The sequence below is a fragment of the Asterias amurensis genome, chromosome 9 (assembly GCF_032118995.1).
Source record: "Asterias amurensis chromosome 9, ASM3211899v1".
Classification (NCBI taxonomy): Eukaryota; Metazoa; Echinodermata; class Asteroidea; order Forcipulatida; family Asteriidae; genus Asterias; species Asterias amurensis.
The window spans coordinates 5,492,591-5,506,804 of record NC_092656.1 but is presented as its reverse complement, the minus strand read 5'-3'; the positions used below and the strand labels follow the sequence as shown (position 1 = coordinate 5,506,804).

Sequence of the window (14,214 nt, the reverse complement as noted above, 5' to 3'; positions counted from 1 at the left end):
TTGCAAGTGTCACACATTTTATGGGTAGATGGTGAATCTTTCATTTTCTCAACAAAATAGATTAGATTATTTCAAATGATCTAAAACAGTTACCATGGCAGCATCAGAACAACACAATACTCCAGCCAATCAGTAAAGTTGTTACGCTCTTGAAGATCATAGATTATACAAATCGAAATCGTCCTTTCCAAAAAAATATCAGTGGTAGTAACTTAACAATGACCAATATTGTACTGTCCACCAAGGACATTATAAAGGCCTTTGTTCAAAAATATTGTTCTCCGAGATTTTGATTTAGTTTTTTTTATTAAAGCCATTGGACACTTTCGGTACAGAAAAAAAGTTCACAGATTTACAAATAATTTACAGGGTTTACAGAAGGTAATGGTGAAAGACTTCTATTGAAATATAGTTCCATGAAATCTTTTGAGAAACCACTAAAACAATGCATCAAATTTACCGAGATAGATCCCGAACAATAAAGAGACAACAACTTCATGTTTTTTACAAAACACCAACAGGTGATTTTTTTTAAGTTGAATGGCGTACTTTGTGTCATGTCAATTGGAATACTTGGTTTATTTTGGTCGATGATGGATCTCAAGTATTGCATTTTCAAACATGAGAGATAAATACAAGTTTCAGCATTAGAAAAACACAAAACTCCAGCCAATCAGTGAAGTTATTGCTCATGAAGACTATAGTTTATTCAAATCGTACTTCCCAAAATGTAATATGCAAAAAGAACCTAACAATGGTCCATTGTCGGTCTGTCCATTCATGGAGTAGTCCATACTACCCCCAATTTACGGCCTTTATATATCATTTTCACCGGAGTTTTAAATAGTTTATACTTTCTTTTTTTTAAAGTTGAGCGCATCCAATTTACTGCCATAAAGAGATACAAACTACACCAATTTTGTTACAATACCCACACACTGAAAAGATGTCTTGTTCAACGGTATAGTGAATGCCTGTACACAGTCTTTATTGAATGATATGTATCTTCGTGTGAACATGGAGGAAGAAAATTCTCCATGGTGTGAACTATTGAAAGAGGTTTTCAAAGTTATTATAGAAGATTGGTGGTGTAAAGGGGGCCTTATTGCACTGCAGAAATCGATAAATATGGTGAAGATTCTAATGGTCTATATGACAGTAGAATTTGCAGAGAGCAAAACAATCATCATCATCATCATCGGGTCGAGCGAACTCGGCTTTCTTCTTTGACACGCGCCGGTCGTCTTTTGCATTTTTCGAACCTGCATGCATGCGGTGTCCTTCAGTGGTCAAAGTAGACCTCTGTGTGGGCGTCCTGTTGTTTGTCAGCCATGGTTGGTTTAAGTAGAACATCTCCATCCAGGGAGTTCCTCTTTGTACGCCGGAATGCCACTCAAAGGGATTATTTTGTTGTCGAATGGATTTAGCGATTCGTGGAATTTCCCCATAGTTGGATCTTTGAGAACACAATAACACAACGCTTCATATTAATTAGCAGGTTTGTTGTGCCCTGGAGATTGTATAGGCTGGTATTCAAATCGCTCTTCCCGATAAATAGATCGGGATATGACGTTGCAGTGTTTTCACAAAAACACCAGGGTCCAATTTCATTGCGCTGCTAAGCACCCAGAGCTGCTAAGCACAAACAAAATTGCTTAGCATGAAATGTCTCCCTTTATAGGATTTCCAACCAAATTTCCACGTGATTTTCAGGATAAGCAAACAACAGTTGAATACCATCCGTAACAAGCAATATCAAGGAAGAAAATTCATACTATTGCTAAGCAAATTAATTTAGCAAACAACAGCTGAATTTACAAGCAATATCAAGGAAGAAAATTCATGCTTAGCAAATTTAAGCAAACATCAGTTGAATGAACAAGCAATATTAGGGAAGAAAATTCATGCTATAAGCAATTAGCAGAGCGTAGTCCGAGCCGAAGCCGTGGTTTCGAAAAGGGCCTTTAAAGATAGCGAACCATGAGGGCGTAAACACCTAACGTGCAAAAATCGAATCGTCCGATGATGATGACATCATCGTACCATCAACGGAATAAGTCATGGCGACCGAAATAGCTCGTACGATTCGATATAAATGAGAAGAAATTTGCTCTAAGAACGCCGATTAACCTCAGAGGAGATAAGTGAGTAATGCCTTATTTTCCATGCTTTATTGGTAGTACATTTGTAAATAAGAAACATAACTGAACCCACCAAAAATGATATTTTACTTGGAGGAATGAACCATAGCAATAACGCAATGGGACACTGCACTACTACGTGCGAGACGTGCAGCAGTGTGTACACAAGAACACACCCGTCTTTGAGTGCAAGTGCACGGCGTGGGTTCGTGATAAGTACGTGGTAGGCCGTATTGGTTGTTGGGTATGGTTCGATCGCGACAGACTGAGCGGGTGATTGGTTTAACCCCATCCACCCAGAGCTGAGAGTGTCAGGCGACTGGTGGGTGAGGTCAGGGGGCTCTTGAAGTTGAATTGTGTAAGGAGCAAGCTTTAGTTTGGGAGACAGTCAATCAAGTTTTTAAAGAAACTCTAGCTAGCCTCAATAAATAACAAAATAATATTATTAAACATTATGAATGTTTATGAAAATGTGACTGAGTGCAATGGTGGTGTGAACATGGTGTGAATAATATGTTCATGAGTTGAAAGATGGAATGTTCTATCATGGAGGTAGAATCTAATTCTACCTCCACGGTTCTATTCAATGGAGGCAGAGCTGAGTTGGTTGGAACATTCCATCTTTCAAAGAATGAAAATATTCGCACTCATTGCACGAATGGATAACATTTATTTTATTGCTCCATGTTATAACGTCCAATTTAAATAGATCTTTGTCATTTTGATTGGAGGATACAACTTAAAAAAACAAAAATGCATTTATAATTATAGGCCTACTTAATTGCGATAACGTAACCCTCCCTCCTCCCAACGGCCGCCAGGCCGGAGGGTTACGAGATTCTTTTGATCGGCAAATGACAATCTGGTCCAACACGACTAATTTCGACAGCTAGTCACCAGATTTTGCCCATTTTTAACCACTTTTAAGAATCATGACACAAATTCTGAGGGTATGTTCTTAATCCTCAATGTCTAATGAATACTCAAAATAGCGAGTCCACCGATCCGCCCCTTTTGGGTATTTGTATCTGTCACACGTAAAAAAGGGCAAACTTCATCGATGAAAAAGTGCTACATATACGGCGCTTTAGTTGCTCCAAATTACCTTATGTTGTTCAGGATCATGAGTTGTGATCATTTATTGTTTTGTTTTTCAACTTACGTGCACTAAGATGAGAAAATTTGCGATTAACTGTCACCTTTCAGACAACCACCGCTGACGTGGGCGCATCCATTTTGTATTTTTTTCACGTGACGATGTGTTCTCGTTTTCGCCTTAATATCTCGTGAGAGGATGGTGACACAATATTTATATTTCACACAAATGTTGTAGAGAAATAAGCGTTCCCGATCGTGAGAAAGTTGTAAACATTTAGGCTTTCAAAAGGTAAGAAAATTTGCCTCAAACTTTGTATTGTTTGTAAAATTTGTTCCAGATTGGTGTCAGGTTCATTTCATTTCGTTGATTACTGAAAATCTGAAACCAAATAAAGTCCAATAGGGGTATCATCATATGTGTTAGGGTCACCGCTACAAAATGAATCCATAAGTTTTGTTGTAAACGCTGGCGCATTTTAGCGCAAGCCCATCTTTTGGAGGCAGGTCCAGACTCCATTTTTATCATTTTGAGTTTTCCATTTTCTGTTCTACTATTTGTCGTCAAGCCGCCGTCAACACAACCACTACGCAGATGGCAGTATTTGATTAGTCTTGGCAGAAGACGTCAGTGAGCAAATTACAGGAAGCGATGTACATAAGTGTCGGTTTATAGTCGGTCGCACGATGGAAATCTTGACGCGCAATCATAAAAAGACACAGTTTTTAGGCCTCAGTCTTAGGATCGCGCGCAAGATTTCCCTTGCGTGACCATCGCGCGACCGACTATATGATTAACACAACCTCGTCCCCGGGATGTGTCGAGCAGTTGCTAGAAGGGTGCTTGTCAAGATGGTTTAAAAAGTAAACTATGATGACGAGGTTGATATTCACGGTAACGATCATTAACGTCTTGAGCTAAGACTATTCCATGTGCAGGAAAGCTCCCTCTGTTGTCCATCTTGTGCAAGTTAAGTGAAAAACAAGATGTCGGCCGACGGCTTTGCTGATTGAGATTTTTTGCGAGGGAAAAACTCAATTATAGAACTGAAATGTAACCTCAAACTTATGAAAATTCTCTTTAGCAAATATTTTCAGTTCTCTGCCTCTTTTGTGGATTTTAAATTAATATTGGAGGAGTAAACGGCAAGTTGACAGTAAGGGCTTAGTTGACAGCACCAAGCGAATTGACGGCAGGTTGACGGCAAGTATTACAGCCCCTCCATTTTGAACTGCGTGTTAGCGATTACGCCATGGTTACGTGGTTAAACTTTAAAATTAAATTTTGTTGCTGGTCCCACAGAACATCCTCAACGGAGAAACAGTAATTAAACTTGAAGCACATCGTCAACTATTATTTTTTAATTTTTTTATAGTGTTTTATCATGGTTTTATTATCAAGGGAACAACAAAGGACACAAAACAAACAAAATTACTCAAAAGTGACATCAGATTAACACTCATGACTCATGTTTAAAATTTATTTATTTATTTATTTTGAAACTTATCGTGCAGGAATGGATCGACCAATTTTGTTGTCAAGTGCCTTGTCCCTGGTTTTAACAAATGTTGAAATTAATAAATTTGAATTACATGAAGACCCCCCCCCCAAAAAAAAAAAAAAAAACTTTAAACGAGCATTACTTTGTGAATAATGAACCTATGGCAGTATTTTTTTTTACTATCAACTTACAAATAGGACAAGCTTTCCATTGATACCAATTGTGTGTATGTGCGCTAAAGAAAAATTGATTCAAATATATGACAGACACCCTCCCCCCAAAAAGCAACGTTTAAACAAGCATAACTTTGTGAATAATGAACCTATGGCAATAATTTTTTTACTATCACATTACTCATGGGACAAGCTTTCCATTGATACCAATTTTGTGTAGGTGCTCTGGAAAAACCTCAAAAGTGCCGGACTCCCTACTCAAAACACCATTGAGAAAATATTTTTTGAAGAAAAAGGACAAAAACTTACCAGATCCCGGAGCGAATTCCCAGGTTTATATTTTGAACTTGCCGCATCGCTTTTCAAACGCTTTATTTTGTTGTTGGACTAAACCATTCTGTGAAAGGGGTGTTACAATACAAGGCAGTGCGTGCGCGCTGTCCGTTTACATTGCCCGTCGGCCGTTCACTCATCATGGCATGTCGCGCACGCGCTGTAGCACTGCAACATTGTGAAATGAATAATGTGTAAGTCCTGTAAGTTGGGGTTGTGTCACGTACGTTTCACAAGTCCATATTAGTTTTGCGCATGTGCGAACTTTGTTGCATTGAAAAAGGTCAACAAACCGTCATGAATATGCAAGAACCTTGCTCTTCTAAAGCCAATCATGTATCGGTGTTGTGACCTATGTACATCAGTTAGGATGATTGATACATACTTTTGACCTCTTTCACTTGTTATAAATCTTATTTAAACTTAAAAATATTAATATGTTAGTGGAAATTTCATAGTTACAAAAAACCCATACGGTACACCCCAATACACAAATACGCTAAATATAGGATTACTGAGACATATATTTACAAATTGGAAGTTTTCTCGACCAAAAATGTATTTCTAATTTGTTGCAGAGGCTATTCAACGACTATTTCATGTACAACAAGTATTGCTCGAAATATTTTTTTTCGAGTTGCGTGCTCTCGAAGTTTGACATAATTTCCCAATCCGTTTTGTGTGCTAATTATTGTCTGCTCCAAAAATCGTCATAAAAATGTTAACAATAATTTGAGTAAAAGGAACAATCGATACAATAAGGTAAAAGTGTTTGTTCTTATATTGTGCTATAAAGTTCCGACATGAAAACTTTAGAAATAAAGTTATACATCTGCAAATGTTGACATTTTGTCGTCCTAAATTACGTATGATTTAGCACAGCATAGCAACCGTAATGTCGTGAGATTTTATTCAGCACAACAGATTTATCCTCAATTTACTTTTTTAGCAGTATTTAAATATAATTTTAAACAAAATAAATTTACAAGAATGCGTGACACTTTTGAAAAACAGTGTTAAAAATGGACTGAAAGTAATGGTTTATACGTGCGTGGCTTGGGTTGTCAAGATCAAACAGTCGTCACTCGCAGCGGTAACAAACTCGCGCATGCGCAAAGTTGGAAAACAAAGTGACTGCACGTTGAATGGGGCTGGAACGTACGTGGTGTAAGCCCTAACAACGGACTCCTTTCGTTTGTACACTATGTAGTGTGTACACTATGTACTGTACAAACAAAACGAGTCGGTGATTAGGGCCTTCCTCCCTTGTTAAGGCAAGGGTTTTGTTATTCCCCCTGGATGTCAGTATACGTACATTGCACTGCATAGACTTTGGATCAAACAGAGGAGTCCAACCTGGGCTAGGGTTTTTTTTTTTAGACAATAAATGTAGATTTTATTGTTTTGTCGCAACAAGCAGTCATATCTATTGGAGTGCAATTTTCTGTTCAGTCTTGAAGACAGTTGTAAAATATATTGTCTTGTAGTCAGTTGTATACTTGAGCTTCCAGGTTTTTAAGGTAAGTTCTCACATTCATTTTACTAGCCTCATAACTTTAATTTAACATTGGTCCATTGGGGTGGTACTGCTGGTGAGCAAAGTTAAGAGTGGTATTGCTGTTTATGAAACACTATAGAGTTAATTTAAATTAGATCATCATACGTGTCATAGGCCTACAACTTGGATTATATTCTAAAGGCAGTGGACAGTGGACACTATTGGTAGTTACTCTAAATAATCGTTAGCATAAAAGTCTTACTTGGTAGCGAGTAGTGGAGAGCTGTTGATAGTATAAAACATTGTGAGAAACGGCTCCCTCTGAAGTAACGTAGTTTTTGAGAAAGAAGTGTTTTTCCACGAATTTGATTTCGAGACGTTGGAATTAGATTTTGAGGTCGGTCCCGAGAAAAAGCATTTGTAAACCTGTTGTTTTCTTTAGATTAGAATCCAATAAGCTCGTTGCAACTCCAATGTTTACCAAAAGGTGGAAATAACGTGATGTAATCAGATTGGCTTAGTGGTTTCTTTTTCTGCCTTTCACCCCTGTACCCTGGTTCAAATCCCACCTCAAACCTTGGCCCAATTTCATAGAGCTGCTTAGCGGCGGATTTTGTGCTTACTGTGCAATTTCTATTTCATAGCACTGCTAACCGTAAGCACACGAAAATGCATGCTAACCTTCCGGTGCTGACCACACGAAAATAAATGATGTCACAGTGCAAATCCACGGTAAACACGCAATGTGGCCGCCCAATTTTTCTGCCAACCTGTGAAATACGCTAAGGCTTTAAAAGCAAATTTTTCTGCTACAGTAAGCACCGTTAAGCAGCGCCATGAAATTGGGCTCAGAGCCTTGCAGAATTGCACGTGGATTAGATTTTAAGATCCTACCCGACTGCTGGGTTTTCCCCCAGTGCATTATTTTTTTCACAATACGCAGGACCTACACATAATAGTACAGCTTTATGTCTCATCATGGTTTGTGTCTTGCTCAAGGACACATTGTGTGAAGACTCAAATCCACACTCTGCTGATCAGAAGCACGAGATCTTGAGTCACAAATTGAATGTCCTTTTATAATTTTCTTTGTAGGGAGTTTGTTATCCCGTATTGCCTTCAAACTATATTGAATTAATAAATAGCAACAAAATAACCCACCGTGACCATACAACGGAAAAATCTGCCTGTACAAAGCTTCCAATCCTTTCAACTGACAGTAAATAGCAGCTTTGTCAGTCCCAGAATTGATTGTAAACCAATAATGACGATCGATACATTTATTAAACATCTCTTCTGAATGACTTTTGCTTAGATTGTTTTCAGCACAGTAACAAAATGACACTTGCTGTCATGCACTTTTGCTATAATGCCGTTGTCACGATCCAGGTCTTGAATATGGGGGACAAAAACAACAAGACTGCAAGGCTTGTGTAGCTCAAAACTTTTATTGAACCGGAAAGTTTGTTACAAGATCGGAATCTAATTGAGAAGAACACTATCTATTCAGTTTTTTGTGGGGAACAGGCACCAAAAGAAGATACATTTATAATCTTATTTTTGTATGGGCAATACTTCAATATTCAATGGAATTGACAGTTTTATGTAGTTATCAGTTTATATTTAAAATGGAGTGAGGCGTTGTTAAAAAAAAAGTTTAGGAGTCGACGGATCATTTTCTTTTCACTGTATCGACTCAGCAGGGTACTGAAACTGAACTATAATTTCCCCTGTTCGCAGACATGGCATGATGTTATTTAACCCTCTTTGGTCTTCCGGATAGCTGAACCCGGACGGATAGCTGGGACCATGACACCAGTTCCAGACTATAAAGTGCCTTGATACTATACTTATATCTTAGCGTTTACCCTTAAAGGCAGTGGACACTATTGGTAATCACTCAAAATAATTATTATCAACCTCTTAAGTGACGTAGTTTTCGAGAAATCAGTAAATTTCCACGAATTTGATTTTGAGACCTCAAGTTTAGAATTTGAGGTCTCGGAATCAAGCATCAGAAAGCACACAACTTGGTGTGACGGAGGGTGTTTTTTTCTTTCATTACTATCTCGCAACTTCGATGACCAGTTGAGCTCAAATTTTCACGGGTTTGTTATTTTATGCATGTTGAGATACACCAACCGTGAAGACTAGTCTTTGAGAATTACCAATAGTGTCCACTGTCTTTTAACTGGTGGACGAATGCCAGTTAAAACGCACTCAGAAAAAAACTAGTCAAAATTGTTGCTCAAAGTGGTCTACAGCTGGCTAGTTTAGTGTTAAAAAACAATCCTTTTCTAAGTGTAAAATATGGACCAGAGAAAAAGCTGGTAGACTAGTGAAATGACAAGCTTACTGGTCCAGGGGTCGATTTCACAAAGAGTTAGGACTCGTCTTATCTCGAGGTTAGGACGAGTAACTCGTCTTAACTTAGGATTAATCTTAAGGTCTGCATGCTACAGTGCAGGGATGGGACTCGTCCTAAGTCCTAAGATAAGTCTTAAGTTAGGTAGAGTTTTGTGGAATCGACGGCAGCACTTACATTATGTTGTCCCATACAGGCCTGATACTTCACAGAGGCAACAGAGGCGATTGCCTCCGTTGCCCCTTGCCATTGCCTTGGTGCCCTTGAAATGCTCCAGTAGAAATTTACAATTTCCTCATAGGTTGCCCTTTGCCAAAGAGAAAATGCCTTGGTGCCCTTGCCCTTTCAAAACCGAAGCATACAGCCGTGCTGCATATTTTTTTCAGATTAGGTGAGATGTAGGGCTTAAGGCCAAACAAAATAAATGTTGTGTTTACGGTAACGGCCCTAAAAAATTCCAGGTAGGTAGGTAGGAAAATAATTTTATTTTGTAATTTTATTTTTATTTTTAAGTTCTTGAATTTTGAGTTATTTGTTAATATTTTAAACCCGTTACCATGAATTATACTAACCTTGTTCGACTCATCAAGTTATAAACCCTCATGTTGGAAAGTGGTAAAATATAAACGTTTATAAGTTGTTTTAGAAAAAACATAACATAGGTAAAGTTGCAAGCGCTTTAGAAGTTACAAGGAAACTTTTTATCTTACCATTAAATCAGGGCCATGTTTTAAATGCTGACATCAGTTTTACCAACTTTCAATTTGAGGTGTGGTTATTTTGTTCACATTTTTCATTCCATTGTTGTACACTTACTTGCACTTTACCCAGACTGACGAACCTCCGGGTTGCTGGGTGAAAATGATGTCACTCAGTAGGCTCAGTGGTGCAAGGTGTACCATAACATTAACAACAGAGCCGAAACTCACAACTCACATTTTCCCCAAAATAATATAGCAAAATGAATAAACACTTTTGAGGGTCAAACTTATTATTTTGAATGTCAGCCTGATCTGATCTGAATGTGTGTTGTGAGCACAAACGTGATAAAAGTTTGGCCCATGGTGATCTTCGAAAATATTGAGAAATGTCTTGCTGACATCGATGTTTACTAGCTTCAACTTGGCTGACTGATGGAGGCACTTTTCTGTTTTCAAGCTAAACAATTTGTTCATGTTACCGCACGAAGAACTGCCTGACGTCGACGCCATGTTTTGATGCAGTTTTCATTCGCAGTCTGTCCGTAGTGTAAAACGTGTTGTAAACGTACGCGGCCGGTCACCCACGTGCTGTACACCACTGACAGCTACACCATGTTTTGTTGTGGTGTCCAATATGCGGCCGGCTGCCAGGGGCCCAATTTCGTTTCGTGCTGTACCACTGACAGCTAGTTGTACTGTACTGTTGTACCGTGTTTTGTTGTGGTGTCCAATATGCGGCCGGCTGCCAGGGGCCCAATTTCGTTTCGTGTGACATTGGATCGCCCCGAAGTACGCTGTGAACACAGCGGGTGCGTCGGGGCCGGGCATCGGGTGGCGCGTGCACCTTTCACAGAAAAAATTGTGGCAGTACAGTAAGCTAGGCTAGGCGTGGGCCGGGTGCACAAGTTTTGATATCGCCATGATTTTTGCAAAAATGCATTATTACACTGGTAAGTCGTAATAAACAGTTTTAAAGTGAGGCAACATGTTAAAATTCTCATTTTAAATTTTACCAACTCACAAAATATTTAGAAAAATGTTTTGAGGTCGGCAATTCGGCCGCAAAAAATTCAGGTCGGTCGGGTTACCGTAAACACAACATTTATTTTGTTTGGCCTAAGTCAAGTAGGCACAGAAGACCGTGGCGAACATGCCATTCGGCCCTAGTTGATTTAAAGTTTGAATATTTGATTACTTAGTTAATTGAATGAATGGTTTTATCATTTTCAACAATCAGTCACATTCATTGTATTCCAAAATGGAAGTAAGAGTTGCATAACTTAAGTTGGGAAATTCACGCTGAAAACTTGTGCTAACTGCTTAGCGGAGAATTTGTTTTTGGTTTCATTGGTCACCTTCACCAGCAGTAATGTTAATAATGCTTTCGACAGGTAATGTGTAATATGATGCTGTAACAAATTTAATGCTAGGCAAAGTAGGTCGTGTACATGTAGGCGCCAAATGCTCAGCCAACTACGTACATCACCCCACTCTCATACCAGCAAGATTTCTGTGCATGCACCCAGTGCATGGTCAGTCCCTATGCCCAATCAGCTGATGGACAACTTTCGACCAATCATAGACGAGTCTGATGTATTTTTTGTCACCCATGGCCTGTTCCATTTCTGGCACAGGTGTGTTTTAAATCTCAGCATTGATACTAAAAAAGATGGTATCAAAAGTCTCAATCTGACTTGAAAGCCTGAAATAGCTTCAACCCCTAGCCTCCCCTGTGGAGTAGACTATTCCGAATTTTTGTGTGAATATGATGATTTCATTTTGATTCCGACTGGAGTGCATTTTGGACAATATAAATCTCTGTTATTTAAAGACCCTTTCACTCTTAATGTAAGTGTGGAAAGTGGAATTTTTCTCAGCTGTGGGTTTACTGACTCGCCTTCCATGATGTTTCAGTGGGCACTTGATATTCATAGTAACTGTAGGGAACAAAGCATTATGATTAGTAACACTAGTCAAGTAAGGTGAGTGTTTGTCTATTTGTGTACAATTTTTCTCTCTTAAAGGAACACGGTGCCTTGGATCGGTCGAGTTGGTCTTTGAAAAGCGTTTGTAATCGTTTATTATATAATGCATATGTGGGTAGAAATTTTGTAAAAGTAGGATACAACGATCCACACAAACATGCCTGGAAAGTGCACTGTTTTCCTTTTACCTCGTCGACTAACACAGTCGGCCATTTATGGATATAAATGGCCGACCGTGTTAGTTCGCAAAGTAAAGGAACCCGTGCAATTTTGAGGCAAATTTGTGTGGATCATTGTATTCTACTTAAAAAACATCTTTCCAGCGATATGCATTTTATAACAAACGGTTACAAACGCTTTTTATAGACCAACTCGTCCGATCCAAGGCAACGTGTTCCTTTAAAATACAGATGATCAAAGATTTTAGCCTGTCCAATTAATGACAGATTTGAACTGCTTGTAGATTTAAATTTGGAATGCTGTTATTATAGATTCAAGGAAGTTAATTTGCCGTCATTTAAAAAGAAAATCTGCCAAAGACAGTAGAATTGAAATTAAAATAAATTATTGTCGGGATTCTAACTTATTATCACATCCGATCATGATCTGTAATTGGCCATTCACAAACAATTTGACATACATTTGGTGAATTGTCTATGGAAGTCTGTGTAATTTTGAAATGGCATCAGCTGTCAAAATTCAATTTGAGAAAATATTCTTTCAATAAAAACTCAATAGAAATTATGAAAGGCAATTTTAAAATACTCATAAAATTAAGCTAATCAAAATTACAACTACATAAATAATGAAGCCGTGGGTCAACTGCGCTGTTTAAAACCGGATGTGTGAATTTAATTCTGTCCAGACAGCGTTTCATCTTTAAAAACCGATGTGGTTTAACTCGATCGGTTTCTGGACCCTCCACTCGGGTGGTTTCAAATTTTGAGTTTTAAAACTTTTGCACTCAATCGCATGGAAGTTTTTTAGCATTCAGACACAGTTTTATAAATCAAGTGCCATGTGTCTAGTCCTATCTTGTTTGATGGCTTTTTTCCCACCATCTTACGATCAGTTGCCCTGCAGTTACAGAGAAATGTAAACCGATTATTTATTCTCCACCTTTAAATCTTTTTAGAGAAAAGAGAAAAGAATTAAGTCTTATCATTAAAAACAGTATGAATATATTCTGCCCTGTGCTGATGTGTGGGATAAACATTGTATGCGCAAGTATTTATGACACAATATGTTATTCAATCGAACAATGCTTTTGAAACTCTGTTGCTGGGCAAACAATGAGTGTAATAGTTCGTGATATCATGTTATAAATCAGATCAATTGCTTTTTCTTGATACATCGTAATGTGGAGATTATCATTCACGTCTATGGTACGTGTAGATTTGAGAATATTGATAACATTGTATTAAAAAGTTTGATCGAACTGATAAATTGTAATCTTTAGTCTTCTCAAACACAATGTAGCTTCTAATCTGGGCATTACACAATGTTCAGGTGAAATGTTGGCAAATAAAAAAATTAATTTGTAATTTTAGAAGACGGACCAATTTGTAATTGTAGAAGACGGACCAAATTTTCAAAAGGCATGACTAATAAAACATCAAATAATATGGAGTTTAATATTACCAATACCATGGTCAAAAATCTGAAATCAGAAAAAGACACTTTCCCAAGTTTTACAACTGAACTAGTTCAATATTTAAATCATGAGCATTTAAAGGCAGTGGACACTATTGATAATTACTCAAAATAGTTATAGCATGAAACCTTACTTGGTAACAAGTAATGGGGAGAGGTTGATGGTATACAACAATGTGAGAAACAACTCCACCTGAAGTAATGTAGTTTCAAGAAAGACGTAATTTTCCACTAAAATATTTGAATTTGATTTCGAGACCTTGGGGTTAGATTTTAAGGTCTCAAAATCAAGCATCTGAAAGCACACAACTTCGTGAGACAATGGTGTTTTTTCTTTCATCTTGTAACTTTGACTACCAATTGAGCTCAAATTTTCACAGGTTTGTTATTTTATGCTTATGTTGAGATACACCAAGTGAGAAGACTGGTCTTTGACAATTACCAATAGTGTCCACTGTCTTTAAAGCCATTGGACACTTTCGGTAAACAATATTGTCCAGGGCCCACACTTCGTGTACCACAACTTATATATAAAATAACAAACCTGTGAAAATTTAGGCTCAATCGGTCATCGGAGTCGGGAGAAAATTACATGGAAAACCCACTCTTGATTCCGCACGTTTCGCCGTGTCATGACATGTGTTTAAAATAAATCCGTAATTCTCGATATGGAGAATTTATATTGTTTGACTGTTATCTCAAAAAGTAAAGCATTTCATGGATCAATATTTCAAGAGAAGTCTTCCACCATTACCTTATGTAAACCCT

General features: G+C 37.9%; 1 protein-coding gene across 2 annotated transcripts in view; it reads left to right on the top strand.

The window, feature by feature from the left end:
• Positions 1 to 2,010: 2,010 nt before the first annotated feature.
• LOC139942300 (3-hydroxy-3-methylglutaryl-coenzyme A reductase-like) overlaps positions 2,011 to 14,214 on the top strand; it is a 31,092-nt gene continuing 18,888 nt past the window's right edge. The window contains exon 1 of one of the 2 annotated variants that reach the window (XM_071939116.1): positions 2,011 to 2,144. Coding sequence is in view for 1 of the 2 variants with exons in the window: in XM_071939115.1 (XP_071795216.1) it covers positions 11,711 to 11,790 (80 nt within the window). In the remaining variant the exon portion in view is untranslated. Of the gene's footprint in view, positions 2,145 to 11,644; positions 11,791 to 14,214 lie in introns of those variants that run through there. The other variant, XM_071939115.1, reaches the window with a different exon arrangement.